Raw genomic sequence first — 22,500 nt, 5'->3', positions numbered from 1 at the left:
TACATATACATATGCATATATATATATATCTACGGATGTACATATATATACATACATGTTTGGTGTGCGTGTATATATACTTTTAGGCTCACTGCAATCTAGGATGCATATACACAATAGCCTTGACATTATTAAACTACCTCTGTGGAATTCGAGAGGGATGCCAGGTTTGCACTTATGGCATTTTTGATTTTATGCAAATGGAGGGTTGGTTTAGTCTAAGCCATGGCAACGGACATGATTCTTGTTAAAAAGCTTAGGTCAGATCTGATAGGTGATGGTTGTTTTGAGGTTATTTGGATCAGGTACATGTTCTATGGTTTAATATCCCATCCAAATCAGTAGCTTGGCTTTTTACTCGCATGAGGGCTCAATCCATCAGTCCAAGATTTTTTCAGTTGTCCTTGGGAAACAATATTTGAAGAGTTTGTCAAAAAGAGGGTTTTGATCAGTTGTTTTTTTTTTTCCTCTTTTAGTTTCTGGGAAGATACTTGTGAGGATCTTGAATGCTGGGTACATGAAAGATGCAGATGGAACATAATGTTGAAGTTTCTAAGTGGTTAATGCACAGTAAATAGTATATATAGGAAGCAAATGCTTATTTATGCACTTAAGTAGTGTTTATTTGACTTAAAACAGCATCATGCATGTAGTTGTTCTGTTTTAAACTTGATTGGATCTATGATCAGGCCGGGATCAGCCAGGCTATGCCCAAAGGTCAACTCAATTTACTTAGGGTTGGTCTAGGCATAGCTTGGCTTGGCCTTTGGGGCTACTTCCACGCCCAAGCCTGGCCCTTACTCAGGTTTCGGGTATTGGGCTGGGCATCAGGCATAGCCAGGCCATGGGCTTTCTGACCGTTTTCCCCCTTTTTAGAATATACTGAAAATGTTTAACTTTAAAAATTCTAAATATGAATAATTAAATATTGCCAACAGCTTACAACATGTCTATCATCCCATTAAGTTTACATATCAACAAAAATTCTCAAGTCAGTCTACAAATACATCAAATGTAAACAAATGACATGGAGAAAATTTTGAGTCAGGCCAAGCTTGGGCTGGTCTTTTTTCTGAGCCTGGCCTATTTATTAAAGAGGCCTATTTTTCAGGAAAAACCTAGCTCAGCCTAAAGCCTTGGTGTGAGCTCGCCCAAAAGGCTGCAGGCTTGAGTGGGTAGGGCCGTCTGCCTGGCTTATGAACAGGTCTAATGACTGTGCGTATGCTTGGTATTATGGCTAATGAAGGACTCTTGGGTCTGAAATGTGAAGCTGGAGCTTGACTTAGTATCACTGTCAAGCTTACAGCTCCATCCAAAAGTCATCGTGCACTAATACTGTGGCACTTTCATCAAGAAGCTATGTTGGGCACTGGCTTGTGAGGGACCCTGTTTTCATTCTACTAGCATAGGTGTCTCACGGATTATTGACTCCCCCAACATTTTAAATTTTCCTAGTAGAACATGTCTGCCTACATTTGTTTTGTTTTTTTTTTTTTTGGAAATAATTTAATGATTTAATTCTGATATTTTAATAATTCTGTGGGAATCAGTTCTTCAAGAACATCTTCAGAGATAGAGACTTTGGTGGACAAGATGTCAAGGTTTATTCTTTTTCCCTTTTCTGTTGTATTTCCATATCTGTATGCTAATATGTTTTGCTTGTCCCAATTCTCTCACCATTGTCTTTCTATCACTTCTTTCCGTAGGTTTCTCTTGAAATTTCATTCATGGAAGCAGTCCAAGGGTGCACCAAAACAGTGACATTCCAAACTGCTGTACCCTGTGGAGCTTGTGGTATGATAAATGCTCCTGTGCACCAAAACAGTGACATTCCAAACAGTAACGTAGAAATTAATGTTTTGTCATTTCTGTGAGATAATATCAGTAACGTTAATTGATTATCTTTTTGCAGATGGGACTGGTGTCCCTCCTGGAACAAAACCTGAAACATGTAGGCCTTGCAGAGGCTCAGGAATGGTGAGATTCCAATAGGAACATTTTATGTTTCTCATTTTTGGTTTATATCTTATTTGAGTTAGAATCTCACGCAGTCAAGGATTGATATCATATCATATGTTGCAGATTTTCATGCAAAATGGCCCCTTCAGGTTGCAGACAACCTGTTCTCACTGTGGAGGGTCTGGGAAAACTGTGAAGGTACAATCTTTTATCATGCATCTTTTGCACTATCAAGAATAAAGCTGTAATAGTGATCATAAAATACTATGGATCATATTTTAACTTAGATATAGCAAAATCTTGTATATATCTGGCCTTCTTAGTTCTTACCTTCTACATTAAAGAATCGCTGATTAAGGAATGGTGAAAACCTATGATGTTGGAATTCTCATTATTGTGATATCATCAAGAAAGGCTTCTGAAGGCCAAGAATTAGGAATTGAGAAATCTTGATATGGTTGGTGGGAAAACTAAAAGAGGATATGAAAAATATGTAGAGGTCAAATAAGTAATGATTAGAGGAATTAGATGCTGGTATGAAGTTGAGTAAAAAAATCATCCTCCACGAAGTTGAGATTGCAAGAGAAGGGCTCAGAATCTCAAGAAAAATAACTCAAGGAGGAATCTATAAGCAAAAGGAAATTAGCCAGCAATTATTTGCTAGTTGAGTAAGTATTGAATCAATAAACTTCCTGTCATCTTCCTTTGCATTAAATTTTTGTCTTCTTATCTTCATGCCTAATTTTGTTTTGCTGATTGAATCCCTAATATCTATATTTTGTGACTAGAACCTCTGCAAGTCGTGCAAGGGACAGAGAGTTGTGAGAGGAACAAAATCAGTCAAGCTGGATGTGATGCCTGGTATGTTTGAATGTTGTAAAGATAATGGACATGTGACTTGAAAGTATATCATTTTATGTTGTCAATTTGTTCCTCTTAATTATACCTGATTTATCTCATGAACTGGTAACAGTTAGTTATTTGGGTGTTTTTATTAGAAAGTTGGTTCAACATTTTTGAATTATAATTCCAGCAAGACAGACTTGAGTGATGTACCTAAGATCAAGTTGTCTTGTGTAAGGAGCTTTTTCTCAGCTCTTATCAAATTTGGAAATATATTAACTGAAGTGCTTTCATCTTCCTAAGATTTACAGCGCTGCATGTTTTATTTTTAACCAATCGGAGTCCTCAAGTACTTCAAAATTGATATCATAGAGAAAAATTATGCTAAATATTTCTACAGGGACCTCTTTGACCATGTTGATAAATAGAGAAACATCTAATCTCTGCTGTTTTAACTCATGGACGTTATCAGACTTTGGCTCATCTATGTGTCTATGAATGTTCCAAGGAATTCTTTGCATCAACGAACTAGCAGTAAAGGAGCCAAGATGATGTGCATCACATCTGAACAGTCAAAGTCCTGATTTATCTCAAGCATTAGAATCTCTTTTTTATAGGAATGTGCAATATTTACAAAGTTAAGTTTTTTTTTTTTTTTCAATTGGGGTCAGAGTTGGGTTTTCTAGAATGATTTTCTGTTTATTGTTGCTGAGATTGCTGGCATTGTATCTTTGCAGAAGTGATGTAGAGAATTTTGATGCCCCTAATAGCGAACATGGCTTGTTACATGAAAATATCATCATCAACCTACCACCATATCATATTCTTTTTATAGACTAAACAACTGTTGGTTTTTACACTTGATATCTTTATGCCTTAATATCCTATCCCTTCAAAATGTGTTGCGGCCTTGTTGCTCATACCATACTGTGTTATTATTATTTTTCTAGTAACAACTTATTGGATTATCTACAATTTTGTATTATATTACATGCAGGAGTGGATGACAATGAAACTATAAAAATTTATAGAAATGGTGGAGCGGATCCTGAGGGTGGTCAGCCTGGTGATCTTTATGTTACTATCAAGGTAAATGCCTTCAAATTATTGTGTTATATGTACGAATTATAAACTGACAATAAATGTGCTAATACCTGCAATTCGTTTTTTAAGGTTCGAGAGGACCCTGTTTTCCGAAGAGAAAAAGCTGATATCCATGTAGATGCTGTCCTAAATGTCACTCAGGTAATTAATGCTGTTTCCTTTGTGTTAGCCAATGAATGGAGAGCCTGCTTTGGATGTTAAAGTGAAAATGCCTTCCATTAAAATGTATACAAAAATGGTGCATCATCTTTTCTTATTCCTGTTCATACTGAATTGCTTGATATTGTCCTTGGAGAAACTAAGTCCACCAAATTCCTCAACTTGGAATGGATTGGTTTTTGACTCTCTGTTCTCATGCTCCTCTGTTGGTTGATAAGAATATTTTGCAACTCTGCAGCCTTGTTTTTTCCACCAAAACAAAGTTCACTTCAAAATAGGGGCATAAAATTAGGATAAAAATGTTAGCAATCATATTCACACTACTGCTACTGCTAACAGCACACTGAATCCTGCTACGTTGTAGGCTTATCTATTGAATAAGTTGTTTGTGAGTGGGTTCTATTTAGCTCAATTAAGCTTTATACAATGATAGATACCAGCACATGTGATTCATGTGCTAGAAACCTGGTACTTTCTTTTTTTGCCATTTTTTGGGTGAGATGTGCCCATGGGGTGAATAATGCTGAAGCTCGGCTTCAGGCTGGCCTGAGGCCTTGGAGGGGCTAGAGGCATGCAGGTAAAAGAAATATATATTATTTTATTTTATTTTATTTTTGGGAATGCTGAAGCTCAACTTCAGGCTTTGGGGGCCGGCACATGAAGCTGGTGTCCAGGCTACCTCATCAAGTATAATATGTGTTGCATCATCCATTTTTTTTTTTTTTTAATGCGCATGCCATATAGTGGGTCTGGGCTACAGGGAAGGGATTTGGATATTACGTCTGTGTCTGTCAATTTGCATAATTTTTTTCTTCTTTTGTCAAATGATGGTGTACATCTTCAAGCACAAAGGTTGGGCTCCCAACCTTTTCAATTATATATTAGTAGATGTTTATATCCCCATTAGCAGTTCTTAGTTTATGTTTGTATCTCACTTGTTTCTAAATGATCTCAATTGTTAGCTTAAAATGTTTACATTGTTAAGAAACATTAGAATGAGATCTAGCAGAGCTCTTCAAAGAAACAATGGAGTATCTTCAAGCCATGTGTACTTCTATTAATTGAATGGCTGATGTGTTATTTTGGAGGGGGATGATGTGCTATTATCTAGCAGTTTGTGTGCCACCTAATATTAATCAACTTGATCATGAACATGACCTGGTATATAACCAAGTTGTTCTGGCTCATTCAATCTGCTCTCATTCGATCCTTACTCCAATGTTGAAGAGTCCACCTCATTGTGAACCCCATGGTGTCTTATGAATGTGACATTCAGATGTTGCCTAAAATAACAATTTATGTTCTTTTGTATGAACTAACCTGACCAGAAGCTCCTGCTGGTTTCTTTTGAATCTAAATTGTTAGCCTATCAAATTCGCAGGCAATACTGGGAGGAACCATTCAAGTCCCAACTCTCACGGGAGATGTTGTTCTCAAGGTATGTCTGAATCATCTGTCTTATAGATTTGAGAGTTTTACCACTTATGTCAAGTGAGAATTTGTTAAAAATCGATGAAGCATGTTAAAAGGGTGTTATCATTTGCAGGTTCGGCCTGGTACACAACCTGGTCAGAAGGTCGCTTTGAGGGGGAAAGGTAAACATGCCGTGAAGGCATCAAAAATCTTTTTTTCCCTTCTGGAACTAATTTTAAAATATCAAATAGGAATATGTTACCGCAAATTTTTTTTCACTTAGATTTTATAAGCTACTCCTGATTTCTGCAAGGAAAACTTGGATTACCATGGAATTTGTTATGTTGCCAATTCATCACCATTTTATGCAATAGATGCATCCTCCATGTTCTTTAGCCTTTTAACTGAAACCTAATAAATACCATTGGTGAATTTAGGGATAAAGATGAGGAACTCCTCCTATTATGGGGACCAATATGTTCATTTTAATGTCAGCATCCCTGTGTAAGTTCCTTTCTTTCAGGCATGTTTAAACAGTTTCATCGCAGTGTTCTTGATTTCTTGGATTGTCTTTTGCTGGGTTGTTTCTTTGTTGAGCAGGAATTTGACACAGAGACAGCGCATGCTAATTGAGGAGTTTGCAAAAGAGGAGCAAGGAGAATATGAGAAGAATGATGCAGCTGCAGGAGCATCAGGATGATCATGCCACCATCTGGTTATTAAGCATGAAGTAGACTGCCTGAATTAGAATTTTTTATCGGAGAAATATAGGCCTTCTGTGGCATAAGTTTTGTATCAGATGTATTCTTTTAACCTCCAATAACATTATATCATTTAACCTCCAATAACATTATATGATACTTAAACGTGTTTATCCCATCCAAAGGAAAAAAAAATATATTATATAGCTAATTACAAGCAACATTCCTGTATGGATCTGAGATTTGTAGCAAATGTGTTTATCGGGTGGCCAAATAAACAGACAAGGTTCTGGATGCAGCAAATGTGTTTTCTTGCTTTAAGTTCAACCGTGTTTATTGGGTGGCCACATTTTTCCATCATTCCCCACTGAAGATAAGTCCATGTTTCGGGCCTTCATTGAATTTCATGTCGATTTCTCCTTCCCTCCTTATTTTCTCTGGATAAAAAACAAAATGCTTCCTGATAAATAAGCATTGCTCGGTTGGCAATTTTCTTCCAGGTGTGTTTTCCTTCATGGAAATTATACAATAAAGTAATAGCAAACATCTTCCACTATTATGTGTCATTTGAAACAAAATGCTATACAATCATGCAAATGCTCTCACAGAAAAAGAGAAGATGCACTTTCATGTGCAATGGAAAGTCGTACCACGGTTGTCTTTGTTTAATCTTTCTATGATAGATGGAATCCCTCATAATCTCGTAATCCTTATTGCGGCTGTAAGCATTCTCAAAACCTCAACAACTTTATACTCTGTTGCCATGAACAATCCCAGGCTGCAGTTGTGCTTGGCCAATTTTTGCAATCTTTTTACTTTGAAAAACTATTCTCGAAATGTTTGTTACTTCGGATAACTTCCATAGGATTCCTTTACTAGCTTACATATCCATTTCAGGTCCAGGTGTGTACTAGTATCTTCCCAGTAATTTACATTAAGTCCGATGTTTTTGATTTTGATGCAAGTGGTGTCGACTTTACCGACATAAACCTAAGTAACAAGTGCTTATTGTTGGCTACTATACCTTACATTCCTATGCTCTCACCAAAAAGCCTATTGTCAGGCATCATGGACTCGCAACCCAAAAGCTTAAGCTATTGGGAGGACCGTCCTAGGCTAATAAACCCATGTGGTATGCTGTTTATCAATCAATATAAGAGTGACAATCTCCCCTACCCCACCTCTTGGCTTCTACTTGAGAGAGAGGAGGGTGCACACCTTTGGCATGGGTTTTGCTCAACTCTAATATCCCTTATTCAGGGCCTACACGTGACTAATAAAGATTGTGATGTACAATTGATATAATTTTGATACCATTTGATATGGATTCATATTCGAAAAGCTTAAATTATTAGAACCGGCCTAGGCTAATAAACCTATGTGGCACTTCTTTTATTAGTCAATGCAGGATTGACAATCTTTCCCATCCAATATTGAGACAATCTCATCATGGTTAGCACTTACTCGAGAGAAGGGGGCGCACCCATGGCTTGGGTTGTCCTTGATCTTGATATCCCCCAATGAGGAGCTCATGACTCATAAAGATTGCGATGCACAACAAGTTAGGCTTTAGTACCACTTGTTACAAAATAATAATCTAAAGGCTTAAGCTATTGGGAGGAGGACCAACCTAGGCTAATAAACCTATGTGGCACGTTTTTTTATTAGTCGATATAGGACTATGACAATATCCAAGTAGAGAGTTGTGGAGTTGTAAGAGTTCTCTAGTGAAATATTACTTTCCATTCTCTTAAACTCTTTTATTCTCTCTGGTGTGCTTCTCTCCTCTCTCCCTCGAGAGTTCTAGTTTCATAGACTAGAGTAATAGGCTAAATTGGAGGTGGTTATGGGCAAGCTAAACTTCTAAGTGCTGCATAGGTCCTTGAAGAAATTTCAAGCCCATGACAAAGGAAACCATGATATCTCCAATTCCACCAATCACGTACCCTTCTTTCTTTCCTAGTACAAAGGGTAATTGCCAGGCCGAAATGCTTCTAATAGTTAAACTAACAATAGTCGGCATAGTGCATACAGTTTCTTTTGAGTGATTTTAGTCTTTTTTAGTGCTAAATACTAGAATCACATATCAGACCTAATCAAATCATGCCACTCCCCAAATATGGAATATGATATAGCCATGCTACTATGGGGTATTGCCCACAATAACACATAACCCACAATAGAATATTTGTACAAAATTCATAATCACAAAGTACATAATAACAGAGATCAAAAAATTCTTCATTATTAAAAGTTGCAGGTACAGAGCTTCTAGATTCAAAGTTTAAAAATTCAAAAACTATACAAACCATAATTCACCAAAATCATTAACCAAAGCAGTTATTGGCCAACTAACTATACTTCCAAGCTTATTATCCCGACCACCAAACCTAAAATATTCCTATCAGCTCTAAGAAGTCTTATTTGTCCGAAAAGAAAAAACAAAGAGAAGAGTGAGCATTGTAGCTAAGTAACCTTACACTCCTTTATCAAATTAAGCATAAGTTTTACATGATTTTAATGCACCATTTAAAAAATATCTTGAGCCACAAATTAAAGCAGTTCATATGCATGATAATATAACAAATCATGATATAAAAATTCAATCATATATGCATTAATCATGCAAATCTATAAATATGGTTCCAAATGTATAACATAAATTGAGTCACAATTTGTTTAGCCATTTAACTATGTTAATATGAAACAACTCTCTCAGACTAAATGCCAAGATCATCTTATGCTCATGATATGACCGTAATTGACTGGATATCACAATTTGTCAACTATCATACCAATTGTCAGAGCAGTACATCAACTATTATATCCACTGGAAGGGCTATATGCTGACTATTATACCAACTGGCAATGCTATATACCAACCACTATACTAGTTGGCAAGGCCATAGATTGTCATTTGAGAGCCGTTAAAATATTGTGTAAAATATACTAATAAAAATAGCTTGAAAAACTCTAAATGGCATCATAAAAAATTCATAATTCATAATCAGGCCATATGTATCATTTTCATAGGAAAATATATTTTTATCATTTAAAATTCACAATTCATAAACAAATCATTAAGAATAAAGTATTAATGGAACCATGCTATTTGACATGTAACATGAATTATTCATAATTCATATCCTTGATACTAAAATTTCAAAAAAAATACAGGGTCAATCATATCAAACATAATTTATGATTTTATAATTCATATAATTTGAATTTAACCAGCAATTCAAAACTTCATAAGGAATGTTGAGGTCACTCACCTCTATTTGCTCTAAAACCACAAAGCATGAGCTCATGCCTCCTTATTAGATAGAGGAAGAGGAGACATCAGGAGTCTGGTAGAGGCTATGGCTAAAGGACCAACAACTGAAGGGGATAGGCAGCTCAGCTGGAGGTTCGATAGCAAGTAGCAGGGCATAGCCGATGACAACAATTGACGCAAAAAGGCATAGGAATTGTCCAAAAATACCAAGGTCAAATAGGGGCGGTTTCTTTGGGCTTGGTCTTTTAGGTTCCAACTCGCTCACCAATGACAGTAGCTCCGATGTTGTTAGGGGTTGATGCAGGGGAGAGGCCAAGGGCCTCAACTACAAATGGTGGAGACCATCGGAAAGAGGTGGGAAATAAAAAGGTTTAGAAAAATAGGGATGAAATTGGAGAAGGGGTTCTAATCTTGGTTCTCGTGAAGATTCTCCATGGCTACAGAGAACACGGTCTTCGATGGCACAACCAAGGTATGACAAGCCCAACTAGAAAGATAGAAAGGATGAGAGAGAAACACCGAGAGAAAGAGGAAGAAAGAAGGAGAATCGCTGATGGCGATAGTTCGAGAGGGGAAGGAATAAGGAGGATCACTTGATTCCACCTTCCCCATGATTGTAAGCAAAGGAAAGGAAAGGATGATCATTAGTTCCAACTGGCCATGCCCGTTCTTGCATGGGATTTTCAATCAGTTGGATTGGATTCCACCTAACTCACCCCCATCTCACCAGGTTAGGTTGACTTAGCCATGTTGATGGAGTCAAGGCCAAGTCAAGAACAGGGTGTCACATTCTCCATTTCTTAAAAAGAAAAAAAATTATCCTCAAATTTTACATATCTAGGCTTTTAAACATTTGAAAGTATATAGTCTTCATCTAATACTCCACTATAACTTCACAACTTTAATCTAAACCCACCTTTCTAGGACTTAAAATTCTAGACCGATTTGAATTAACCCTACTTTCTTTAACTGAATAATGCAATTCTTAAATACAATATCTACAAAAACAACCTTCTTACAATGAGTGGTAACATAGTGGCTCATCCAGCTTTTTAGATATACGGTTCAAATATATAGCAAACTTGGAAGACACAAAAGAATCAAAAAAAGGCAGAATCAAATAACATAAGCACCTATTGAGTTTATTGGAATTGTACTTATCATCACTCTATTGCTTACAGTGGCATCCTACTGAGTGAAAGCAGATACCCATGCATTCCCTTCTTATCTCTGATTTACAAGTTTGGCAGGCTTGAAGTCATCCTTCTTGCTAGGACAATCTCGTGCCATATACCCCATCTTATTGCACTGATAGCATGCTCCAAGCCTCTTAAGACAAGGCTCATTATGATTCTTGCCACAATACCCACTGTTGGGTATAAAATACCCCCTCAGCCAAAGTTCGTGCCAGGAGTGACCCTCCGGGGGTTCTACCGACGTCCGACCTTCGGCAACGTCTTCCCGAACCTCTCCGGCAGCCGAGCCTCCGTAACGTTCCCAAGTTTGGCCGACGGATAAACTGCCACCAGTGTGGGCTGGATTCTCCACGACGGCCAGACTTTACCCGAGTCCCGGCGGTGGTCGACCACCTTCTGGTCTTCATCCGGACTCCTACGGGAGCCGGACTTCATCCCCGACTTCAACTGCATGTAGACTGCATCCGGACTTCGTCCCCGACTTCAACTGCAGGTAGACTTCATCCGGACTCCTACGGGAGCCGAACTTCGTCCCCGACTTCAACTGCATGTAGACTGCATCCGGACTCCTACGGGAGCCGGACTTCGTCCCCAACTTCAACTGTGGGTAGACTTCATCCGGACTCCTACGGGAGCCGGATTTCATCCCCGACTTCAACTGCAGGTAGACTTCATCCGGACTCCTACGGGAGCCGGACTTCATCCCCGACTTCAACTGCAGGTAGACTTCATCCGGACTCCTACGGGAGCCGGACTTCATCCCCGACTTCAACTGCAGGTAGACTTCATCCGGACTCCTACGGGAGCCGGACTTCATCCCCGACTTCAACTGCAGGTAGACTTCATCCGGACTCCTACGGGAGCCGGACTTCGTCCCCGACTTCAACTGCAGGTAGACTTCGTCCGGACTCCTACGGGAGCCGGACTTCGTCCCCGACTTCAACTGCAGGTAGACTTCATCCGGACTCCTACGGAAGCCGGACTTCGTCCCCGACTTCAACTGCAGGTAGACTTCATCCGGACTCCTACGAGAGCCGGACTTTGTCCCCGACTTCAACTAAGGGAAGACTTCATCCGGACTCCTACGAAAGCCGGACTTCGTCCCCGACTTCAACTGCAGGTAGACTTCATCTGGACTCCTACGGGAGCCGGACTTCGTCCCCGACTTCAATTAAGGGAAGACTTCATCCGGACTCCTATGGGAGCCGGACCTCGTCCCCGACTTCAACCGCAGGTAGACTTCATCCGGACTCCTACGGGAGCCAGACTTCCGCCCTGAACTCCTGTCGCAGGCAGACCTGATCCCGAACTCCTACGAGGGTCGGACTCCGAGCTCCTATCGCAAGCAACCCACTCTGAGTTTTCGCTACAAACGATCTACTTCAGACTTCTACCACGAGCGGTCCGTGCCGGATTTCCACCGTAAGCCTTCATACGAGCTTCCATTGCGGACGAACCTCTCCAGCGCCATCCGACAGCCACCGCCGGTCGGCCCTCTGCAGAAGTCTGCGCGAAACCGGACTGCATCTGCGGAAAGCCTCTGACCGAGCTCCTACGACGAGAGGTCCTCGCCTGCCGCCGTAGCGCCCAAGGTACCCCAACAGGATTTGCAGCATCCGAGCTCCTCTCAGATGGATAGCTACCTCTTTTTCGCCAGGCACCTCAACCGAACTTCGGCCGACAGGCCTGAACCCCCTGGCAGGCCACAGTAACGGCCACGACTCTACTCCACTTCCTGCGACGGATTTCGCGTGACTCCATTACTCCCTGACAGGCCGCAGTAACGGCTATGACTCTGCTCCACTTCCTGCGACGGATCCCACGCGGCTCCATCACTCCCTGGCGGGCCACAGTAATGGCCACTACTCTGCTCCACTTCCTGCGACGGATACTGTGCAGCTCCTCCACCCTCTGGTAAGTCACGACTACAAACGTCGCTTCACTCCCCACAACAGACTCCATGTGGCAGATCACGGTGATGGCCACGATTCCACTCCACTACTCTTCATAACAAACTCCTCCTGGCCCCGAACGACCCATTGACAGACGGTTACAAATGTCGCTATCATCTATTTGCACCCTCCACCTATAAAAAGGAGACCCCAGATACGTTATTCTCTAGGTTCTCATTTTCTATCTCAAAACTCTGCTAAATTTTTCGTTCGAGCACTCCATTCTTGTTGAGGCAGAGAACTGACTTGAGCGTCGGAGGGTCTTGTCGGAGCACCCCCACCTCCGATTTAGACTTCCTTTGCAGGTCCCGACGGCGACCGCGGCTCCCTCGACTCCAGCTTCTCTGACGCAGGTGGATTTTTGCACCAACAGGATTGGCGCTAGAGGAAGGGCTGTGTCTTCGCAGTACCCTTGTTCTTAAAGAAGCGCTCAACGGAACCGTCTCCGATCATCTTTTCTGACGTCCTTTCCTCCTTCCCCCACTAGATCTTCGTCCGATGCCTCCCCGCAAAGCATCCACATGACGATCTACGGCCTCCACGACCAGATCTTAGGCTCCGGCCTCACCTCCAGTTTTCCAGTCTCCTCCTCCTCCTCCGGCAACAGCGGTTGGCATGGAACAATTCAACTTACTGGCCCAGCAGGTCAGAGGCCTCGCTGAAGCGGTGCAGGCCATGCAGCAGCAGCAATAGCCGCAGGCGTCAGTACGACTGGAGAGAATATCGCCGAAACTCCAAAATCCGACGGTAGGACGGGCCACTTGGGCTAGTCGCCCCATCTTTCCCGGAAAGATGAATCCGAGGGTGGAGAGCCCTTGGTCGGATCACGATTCCACCCCTGAAAGATCTCTACCTCCATTCTGCCAGAAGACCCTCGAGACCCGTAGTCGAGAGGATTTCCTGGATCGGAGGCTCCAGGAGATGAACCGGTGGATCGAAGAACTCCACCACGCTCCCCCCGCTTATGGTGAGGACATTTGTACTGACCCTCCCTTTTCTCAAATGATCATGCAGGAATTGATCCCGCCAAACTTCAAGCTCCCTCAATTTGAAAGCTACGACGGGACTTCGGATCCAGTTGACCACCTGGAGGCCTTCCGGACAATGATGCTACTTCATGGCGCGCCCGACGCCATCCTATGCCGAGCCTTCCCATCCACCTTGAAGGGAGCGGTGAGAAACTGATACTCGACGCTGAAGCCGGGTACTATCTTTTCCTTTGATCAGATAAGCCACCAGTTTGTGGCTCATTTTGTTAGCAGCCGACGTCTCCGGAAGGGTTCAGAGTCCCTCATCAACATCAAGCAGAGGGAGGGGGAGTCCATTCGGGCCTACATCAACCATTTCAATGTCGCCGCGTTAGAGGTCCGAAACTTGGACCAATCGGTAGCGATGGCCGCTCTGAAAGGCGGCCTTCAGAAGAACGACCTTTTATTCTCCCTGGAAAAGAAGTACCCCAGGAATTTTGCTGATCTGTTGGCTCGAGCCGAAGGGTACGCCCGAGCAGAAAAAGCCTTCAAAATGAAGGATAAGGAGACCGCGAGAGAGCGGCAGGCGGGAGGCCGGAGTAAGCCCGCAGTCGAAAAAGGGCCGAGAGAAGCTCGGCCACGTTCTCGAACTCCTCTCGGGCACAAACGCGCCCAGACTCCTCCCCGAGCATGCAGACAGGGAAGCCCGGAGTGCCGAGCTCGGTGGGGCTCTCCCCTAGGAAGATTCCGCAGCTATGCCCCCCTCAACGCATCGAAAACCCAGATACTGATGGAGGTCAGAGAGCAGCTCCCAAGGCCCGAGAGGATGCGCACGCACCCCGAAAAGTGCAATCCTAACAAGTTCTGCCTCTACCATCGTGACCACGGCCACGACACAGAAGAATGCATTCAACTCCGGGATGAGATCGAGGAGCTCATCAGACGAGGTCAGCTCGACAGGTTCATTTGACGCTGACCTGAGGGTAGAGAAGATCGGTCAAGGGCCCTGCCGCAACCTGAGCCGCCAAGGAGGGAAGAGCCGCCCGGAGATCGGCCTCCAATTGGGATCATCAACTCCATCTCTGGAGGACTTTGACAGGAAGCAGACCTTCCACGGCCCTGGGATTTGAAAACTTATAAATGTATTACGAACGACCCCGCTTTAAATCAAGATTCTTTTCAGATCTGCACATCTTTTCTTTTTTGGCATGGATTTGTAACGACAGGGGACGACCCCTTCGGACAACGAAAATAAATCCTAATGTGGGCAAAGTCGAAGGCCTGGTTATTTGCAGACCGGATGGGGGGAGAGACCATACAGCGCCCATATGCGCCCCCACAGCCATGTTAGGGACAGGAGGAGAACCTCGCCCTAACATGAGCAAGATCGAAGGCCCGATTATTTGTAGACCGGATGGGAGGAGAGGCCATGCAGCGCCCATATGCGCCCCCACAGTCATGTTAGGGACAGAAGGAGAACCTCGCCCTAACATGAGCAAAGTCGAAGGCCCGATTATTTGTAGACCGGATGAGGGGAGAGGCCATGCAGCGCCCATATGCGCCCCCACAGACATGTTAGGGACAGGAGGAGAACCTCGCCCTAACATGAGCAAAGTCGAAGGCCCGATTATCCTTAGACCGGATGGGGGGAGAGGCCCTACAACGCCCATATGTGCCCCCACAGTCCTGTTAGGGACAGGAGGAGAACCACGCCCTAACTTGAGCAAGGTCGAAGGTCCGGTTACACTTAGACCGGATGGGGGGAGAGGCCCCGCAACGCCCATATGTGCCCCCATAGCCCTGTTAGAGACAAGAGGCGGACCTCATCCTAACCTGAGCTAAAACCGATTACGTCAGAAATAGGGGAAGAACCTCGTCCTGACACCAATTAAGGTCTGATCATTCAAGACCAGATAAGAAGAAGGGAACCTTCCCAGCGACCCCTTCGCGCTCCCGCGACCCCACCAAGAGCAGAGGGAAAACCCTCACTCGAAAAAAAAAAGAAAAAGGGGAGGGAAGTTAAAAAGGAAAGTGACGAACTGCATCAGCGACGAATGAAAAACAAATTGCATCCAAGATGCAGGGAACCTCGTCCCAGCAAGGATTGGGGTTCTTATCAAAATCCCCGGCCTTCAAGAAAGCTCTTAACATAGGCCAGAGATAAGATGACTTCCTCAGGGTGACGAGAAGCTCGGACCTTCGAGCTCGAACTCTGAAAGGGGGCGTCAAACCCGAGCGGCTCTGGACAAATCTGCGGCCATGGACGAAAGGACAGGTCAATGCGACGGCAATCGAGTACCTCCGGGCAGCATCGATTTCGAGCAAGGCAAAGGCCGAAAGAGGCTCGACAAACGATAATTCAACATATGAGTAAAAGAGGTAACGAAAAATTCTCTTTTCATGTCATTAATTAAGTATACATTACAGAGCCCTTGAGGCTGAAGAAGAAAGATGACAAGAAAAGTAAGCCGATGCGGCGACGACCAAGAACCTCCAGACGACATCGGCATCAAAAAGAAAAAGAAAAACAACAATGCCAACAAACAAACAAGTGGCAAAAGAAGACACATAGAAGGACGAAAGACAAAAAGAGCCCTAAGGGGGCTCGACTTCTTCCGACTTCGAACTTTCGGCTTCGACCCTCATCAGGGAGTGCCTTAAGCTTTTGACTTCTTCTTCCAATTCTTTCTCTCTCATTAGCATCTCCATATGTCTCCAATGAAGTCGCTGGCTTTCGTTCTCCGCCTCTCGATGCTTTTTTCTCAGAACCTCAGATTCTGCCTCCACGTCCTTGACTGCTCGCTGCTCATATACCAGCTGGATCTTCAATTGTTGCAGTTTGGCCTTCCCCTCCCCAAGGGCAACAGATAGCTCTTCTACGGTTCTTCTCAGGGATTGGAGTTCGTCAAGATCCCGAATAGGAGCAAACTGAGCTCCTTCAGCTAGCTGCCTTTGAAGGCGGGCAACCTCGTCGGTCGTCATCTTGAGCTTCCCCCTATAGTTGTCCACCTGCTTGCACCAGCCGGCCCGGTACGCGTCATAGCTCGCCTCGGCATCCTGAAGCTGTTGCTGAAGTCGGAGAACTTCTTTGACCATTCCCGATCGCAGTCGGCCCGAGTCGGAAGTCGGGATGAGCTTCCTTCCAACTGGCTAATCCTCTCCTGTGCAGCCGACAGCTCCACTCTGAGAGAGCTGATCTTGGCAGCTTGAGCCCAGGATCGATCGCTGGCGCACTTCTTGTGTTCCTCGAGCTCTTTCTCGAAGTTCGCTTTCCTCCGGCTGTACTCCATGATCCCCTTCACGTGGAGGTTCCGAAAGTGGGTGGCCTCCGCGGTGGCCTCAGAGTGACTCTCCCTTAACCTGCGAAGTTCGCCATCCATCTCCTTCGACCTTTTTGTTAAATGATAAACTTTCCTCTTCAGGCGTTGGATTATAGACTTCAGCAAAATTTTGTGGCAAGGGAAGCGCTTCGGCTGGACACTGCCATCGGGAGACAAAAGCGCCAAGGCGCGTCTCATTGCAAAAAAAAAAAAAAAAAAAGAGAGAGGGGGGAAGAAGAGTGGAGAAGCCCTCCGTAAGGAGAAACCCAATTTTATTGATTGAATATTTCTTAAAGACAAGAGGAAAAAAAAAATTACAATAAAAAAAAAATATAAAGTCAGAGGTCTCAGACCTCTGAAGTAGGAGTCGGGGAGCTCGGTGTTCTTGGAAGGGGTGCCGCGGTGACAGTGGCAGTGGGAGAGGGCCTGGCTTCGTCTTCAGATGCCTCGTCCAAGAAGCTGAGATCGAGCTCGAAAAATTTCTTGACCACCTTCTCCTGGTAGAGCTCGAACCCTTTAATGAATGCTTCTTGGCCGAATTTGATGTTCAGATCCCTCATCTCCGCGGAGGCCTTGAACTCCTCCACCGCTAGAGCCCTGGCCTCCGAGACCATAACCGAAATCTGCTCCACCAAATTCGCGACCTCAGCCTCCGCCTTCCTCACCGTCTCCTCCGAGGTATGTTTTTCTTTCTCGAGGGCCTCTTGGAGGTTGGCTACCTCGGCAGCCTTTTCTTTGAAGCGGACGACTTCGGCCCGGCGACTCTCCTCCGCCTGGATGGCATCCCTCCTCGCCCGTTCGTCGCCTTGATGTTGGCAAGGAGCTGGTGCCCGATCTGCAAGGACGGCCAGGAGGTCAGAATGAAAGTTGAAGGATTAATTAAACGAAGGAGCGGAGAGAAGGAGGAAAGTGAACCTGTTTACCTCGAGAAAGGACCCTAGGGAGTCCCAAACCTGCTGTTCGGGATCGACGCGATCAATCCTCTGGATGACCTCGGGCAGGATGCAGTCGTCGATCAGTCACTTTATCAAGTCCTTGTCATTAAAAGGATTCTCCCCCGGCTCTTCTTCAGAACCGTGGGGCTCTTCGGTGACGGCCCGACAGCTACTCACCCTGCGAGCCACTGACTTCCTTCTCCTCCCCCTCTCAACCCCTGGCACCTCCTCGAAGTAGACCCTCGAAGCGGGAACCTCAGCAGGAGAACTCCTTGAAGAGGCCCGGGGAGCCGGAGGCTCGACGTCTGAAGGCACGTCGACCGCGAGGGCCGCCTAGGTAGGCATGGCCGAGCTCGTCTCCTCCGTTCTGGCCTTCTTTGTCGATCCGGAGGCTGCGGCACCTTTTCTTTTGTGAGCCTTGAGACCCCTGGCGAGTGTCCGCGCTGTTTCGGCATCCATTCCTAAAAAAAAGAGAGAGATCAGTAATGGAGCGAAAAAGGAAGAAGCGACGTGCAAAAAAAAAAAAAAAAAAGAGAAAAAAGAAGAGAAAGAAAGAAAAAGAAGAGAGAAGAAGAGCGGGAGAAAAGAAGAAGAAAGAAAAGATGGGATACTCGTGGGATCCAGGGGGCTCAAGCCGATGTTGAACAAAAACTGCTCCTTCAGAAGGTTGGGAAGGGAAGGAGTCGAATAATTGAGAAGCTTCCGGATGGCCTGAAGATCGTCCTCCCCCAAGCTGGGGGCCCGGCGGACAGAGTCCCTCAGGGAGCCCCAAGGGGGCAGTCCCAGCTTCAAGGTCGGGCACTGGACGTAGAGGTACTTCTCCTTCCAATTATGGATCGAAGAGGGAGCACCCTTTAGTAACCCCTTCTTGCCGAACTGGAGGGAGAAGTATCACCAGTCCTTGGCCGAGGGGTGGCGCTTGAAAGTGTAAAAATGCCTAAACAAAGAAAGAGACGGCTGAACTTTGACTACGTGACAAAGGGAGAGGAACCCTATCAGAAATCTAAAGAAATTCGGCGCGACTGAAGCCAAAGAAATGTCTAAAAAATGGAAAAGAGTGACGACGAAGGACGGAAGCGGAAGACGGAGCCCAGCACGGAAGGCCTCCTGGTACAGACAGAAACGGTCAGGCGGGGGGGGGTGCTGGCCCGGTCGGCGGGACCAAGAAGCTCCAAATCATACTCCGAAGGAACTCCGTATTGAACTCTTTTCAGCAAAAGCTCATCCGGAGTCAGAGAACAAGGAATGGCGCCTGACGCAAAAATCGGATGAGGCCCAGCCCTAGATGAGGGTTCGTCTACAAGATGAGGGTTTTGGGGGGCTGAGGCGGACGAACTCCTAAAACCACTAGAGGCGGAGGTGCCAGAAGACATTTCAAACAAGGACCCTAAAAGTCCTGGAGAAATCAGATGAAATAAGAGACGAAAGGTTCGCAGGGGACCAAACCAGGGGAATACGGTGGAAGAAAAATGGAGGAGAAAGAACACCTAGATGGCAAGAAGAGAAGCGAAAGTTTCGGGACTAACCTAAGTCACTCCGAAGGATGCAGAGATGCGAGGACAGGGACGACTCGAAGAACGCCTAGGGCCAAGGTGGACGCCAAAGAGGGTCAGAGCTCTTGGAGAGAGGGCAGACACCGACGAAACTTTCAGGCAGAATGAGACTTCTGAAGGTGGAAAGGCGGGTTTAAATAGCCCCTGGGATCCGACGCTATAATGATCGCGGATCTCCCGAGGCCGACCCGCGCTCGCCACGTGTCCCACTCGCCACAGCAGGCGGCTAAAAGCAGCTGACAGCTGATAGGGCCATTACTGTGCCGTGCCTGGGCCAACGCTCCAGCAGGAATTCCGAAAGGTCCCTTCAGATCTCCCCGATTTGAAAAGACTCTGGTACGCACGCATTAAATGCCAGAATATCTGAGGGCGATCGTGCACAGGATTCAAGGGGACAACTTCGGCTGTGAAAATTTTTCTGTACTTTCCTCATTCGAAACTCGAACTCGAAAGTAAGGAGACTGGTGTTGGGTATAAAATACCCCTCCAGCGGAAGTTCGTGCCAAGAGTGACCCTCCGGGGGTTCTACCGATGTCCGACCTTCGGCGACGTCTTCCCGAACCTCTCCGGCGGCTGAGCCTCCGTAACGTTCCCAAGTTCTGCCGACGGATAAACTGCCACCAGTATGGGCCGGATTCTCCACGACGGGCAGACTTTACCCGAGTCCCGACGGTGGTCGACCACCTTCTGGTCTTCATCCGGACTCCTACGGGAGCCGGACTTCGTCCCCGACTTCAATTGCATGTAGACTGCATCCGGACTCCTATGAGAGCCGGACTTTGTCCCCAACTTCAACTACAGGTAGACTTCATCCGGACTCCTACAGGAGCCGGACTTCGTCCTTGACTTCAACTGCAGGTAGACTTCATCCGGACTCCTACGGGAGCCGGACTTCGTCCCCGACTTCAACTGTATGTAGACTGCATCCGGACTTCTACGGAAGTCGGACTTCGTCCCCAACTTCAACTGCGGGTAGACTTCATCCGGACTCCTACAGGAGCCGGATTTTGTCCCCGACTTCAACTGCAGGTAGACTTCATCCGGACTCCTACGGGAGCCGGACTTCATCCCTGACTTCAACTGCAGGTAGACTTCATCCGGACTCCTAGGGAGCCAGACTTCGTCCCCGACTTCAACTGCAGGTAGACTTCATTCGGACTCCTACGGGAGCCGGAATTCGTTCCTGACTTCAACTGCAGGTAGACTTCATCCGGACTCTTACGGGAGCCGGACTTCATCCCTGACTTCAACTACAGGTAGACTTCGTCCGAACTCCTACGGGAGCCAGACTTCATCCCTGACTTCAACTGCAGGTAGACTTCATCCGGACTCCTACGGAAGTCGAACTTCGTCCCCGACTTCAACTGCAGGTAGACTTCATCCGGACTCCTACGGGAGCCAGACTTCGTCCCCGACTTCAACTAAGGGAAGACTTCATCCAGACTCCTACAGAAGCCGGACTTCGTCTCCGACTTCAACTGTAGGTAGACTTCATCCGGACTCCTACGAAAGCCGGACTTCGTCCCCGACTTCAACTAAGGGAAGACTTCATCCGGACTCCTACGGGAGCCGGACCTCGTCTCCGACTTCAACCGCAGGTAGACTTTGTCCGGACTCCTACGGGAGCCGGACTTCCACCCTGAACTCCTGTCGTAGGCAGACCTAACCCCGAACTCCTACGAGGGCTGGACTCCGAGCTCCTATCGCAAGCAACCCACTCCGAGTTTCCTCTACAAACGATCTACTTCAGACTTCTACCACGAACGGTCCGTGCCGGATTCCCACCGTAAGCCTTCATACGAGCTTCCATTGCGGACGAACCTCTCCAGCGCCATCCGACAGCCACCGCCGGTCGGCCCTCTGCCGAAGTCTGCGCGAAACTAGACTGCATCTGCGGAAAGCCTCTAACCGAGCTCCTACGACGAGAGGTCCTCGCCTGCCGCCGTAGCGCCCAAGGCACCCCAACAGGATTTGCAGCATCCAAGCTCCTCTCAGATGGATAGCTATCTCTTTTCCGTCAGGCATCTCAACCAAACTTCGACCGACAGGCCTGGACCCCTTGGTAGGCCGCAGTAAAGGCCATGACTCTGCTCCACTTCCTGCGATGGATTCCGTACGGCTCCATTACTCCCTGGCAGGCCGCAGTAACGGCCACGACTCTGCTCCACTTCCTGCGACGGATCCCGCGCGGCTCCATCACTCCCTGACAGGCCACAGTAATGGCCACTACTCTGTTCTACTTCCTGCGACGGATACCGCGCAGCTCCTCCACCCTCTGGCAAGTCGCGACAACGGATGCCGCTTCACTCCCCGCAACAGACTCCACGTGGCAGATCACGATGATGGCCACGATTCTACTCCACTACTCTTCATAACATACTCCTCCTGACCCCGAACGACCCACTGACAAACGGTTACAAATGTCGCTATCATCTATTTGCACCCTCCGCCTATAAAAAGAGGACCCCAGATACGTTATTCTCTAGGCTCTCATTTTCTATCTCAAAATTCTGCTAAATTTTTCGTTCGAGCACTCCATTCTTGTTGAGGCAGAGAACTGACTTGAGCATTGGAGGATCTTACCGGAGCACCCCCACCTCCGGTTTAGACTTTCTTTGCAGGTCCCGACGGCGACCGCGGCTCCCTCGACTCCAGCTTCTCCGATGCAGGCAGATTTTTGCACCAACACCCACATATGTCAACTCTCTTCTTCTTTTTAAAGTTGTTCTCTGAGTTTTTCTATTGGTCAATCCGAGCTCCCACCAATGTAAGCCTCTTTCTGTCACCCCTCCCTTATTTAGCTCTCTTTATATCCAATTTAAGCTTCAAAGCCTTTTCCGATGCATATTTATAATTGTTGAAAAGCTGAGATGACAAGCAAGATGGCATTGCATATCTTAGACAAGATTACACATCTTAAGTCCTGCTCAAATCTATTTGCTTTACTTCTTTCAAACTTAATACTACGAGGATAAAAATATCCTAGCTTATTAAACTTATTGACATATTATGGTGCTGATATATTCTCTATCATAGAGCTAGAAACTCATCCATCTTTTTTAATTTCACACTTTGAAAAATATCAATCATAAATTATTCCCTAAAGTTTCTCTCAAGAAA

General features: G+C 45.6%; 1 protein-coding gene across 1 annotated transcript in view; it reads left to right on the top strand.

The window, feature by feature from the left end:
* LOC105059285 (chaperone protein dnaJ GFA2, mitochondrial) overlaps positions 1-6,482 on the top strand; it is a 13,625-nt gene extending 7,143 nt beyond the window's left edge. Inside the window, exons 8-18 of the mRNA XM_073249971.1 lie at positions 1,551-1,601; positions 1,707-1,794; positions 1,913-1,977; positions 2,083-2,157; positions 2,748-2,820; positions 3,800-3,891; positions 3,976-4,047; positions 5,447-5,503; positions 5,612-5,660; positions 5,916-5,982; positions 6,079-6,482. Coding sequence (XP_073106072.1) covers positions 1,551-1,601; positions 1,707-1,794; positions 1,913-1,977; positions 2,083-2,157; positions 2,748-2,820; positions 3,800-3,891; positions 3,976-4,047; positions 5,447-5,503; positions 5,612-5,660; positions 5,916-5,982; positions 6,079-6,178 — 789 coding nt within the window. The 3' untranslated portion in view covers positions 6,179-6,482. The remainder of the gene's footprint in view (positions 1-1,550; positions 1,602-1,706; positions 1,795-1,912; positions 1,978-2,082; positions 2,158-2,747; positions 2,821-3,799; positions 3,892-3,975; positions 4,048-5,446; positions 5,504-5,611; positions 5,661-5,915; positions 5,983-6,078) is intronic.
* The last annotated feature ends 16,018 nt before the right edge of the window (positions 6,483-22,500 follow it).

Source organism: Elaeis guineensis, chromosome 16 (assembly GCF_000442705.2).
Source record: "Elaeis guineensis isolate ETL-2024a chromosome 16, EG11, whole genome shotgun sequence".
Classification (NCBI taxonomy): domain Eukaryota; kingdom Viridiplantae; phylum Streptophyta; class Magnoliopsida; order Arecales; family Arecaceae; genus Elaeis; species Elaeis guineensis.
This window is presented reverse-complemented; position numbering and strand designations above follow the sequence as displayed.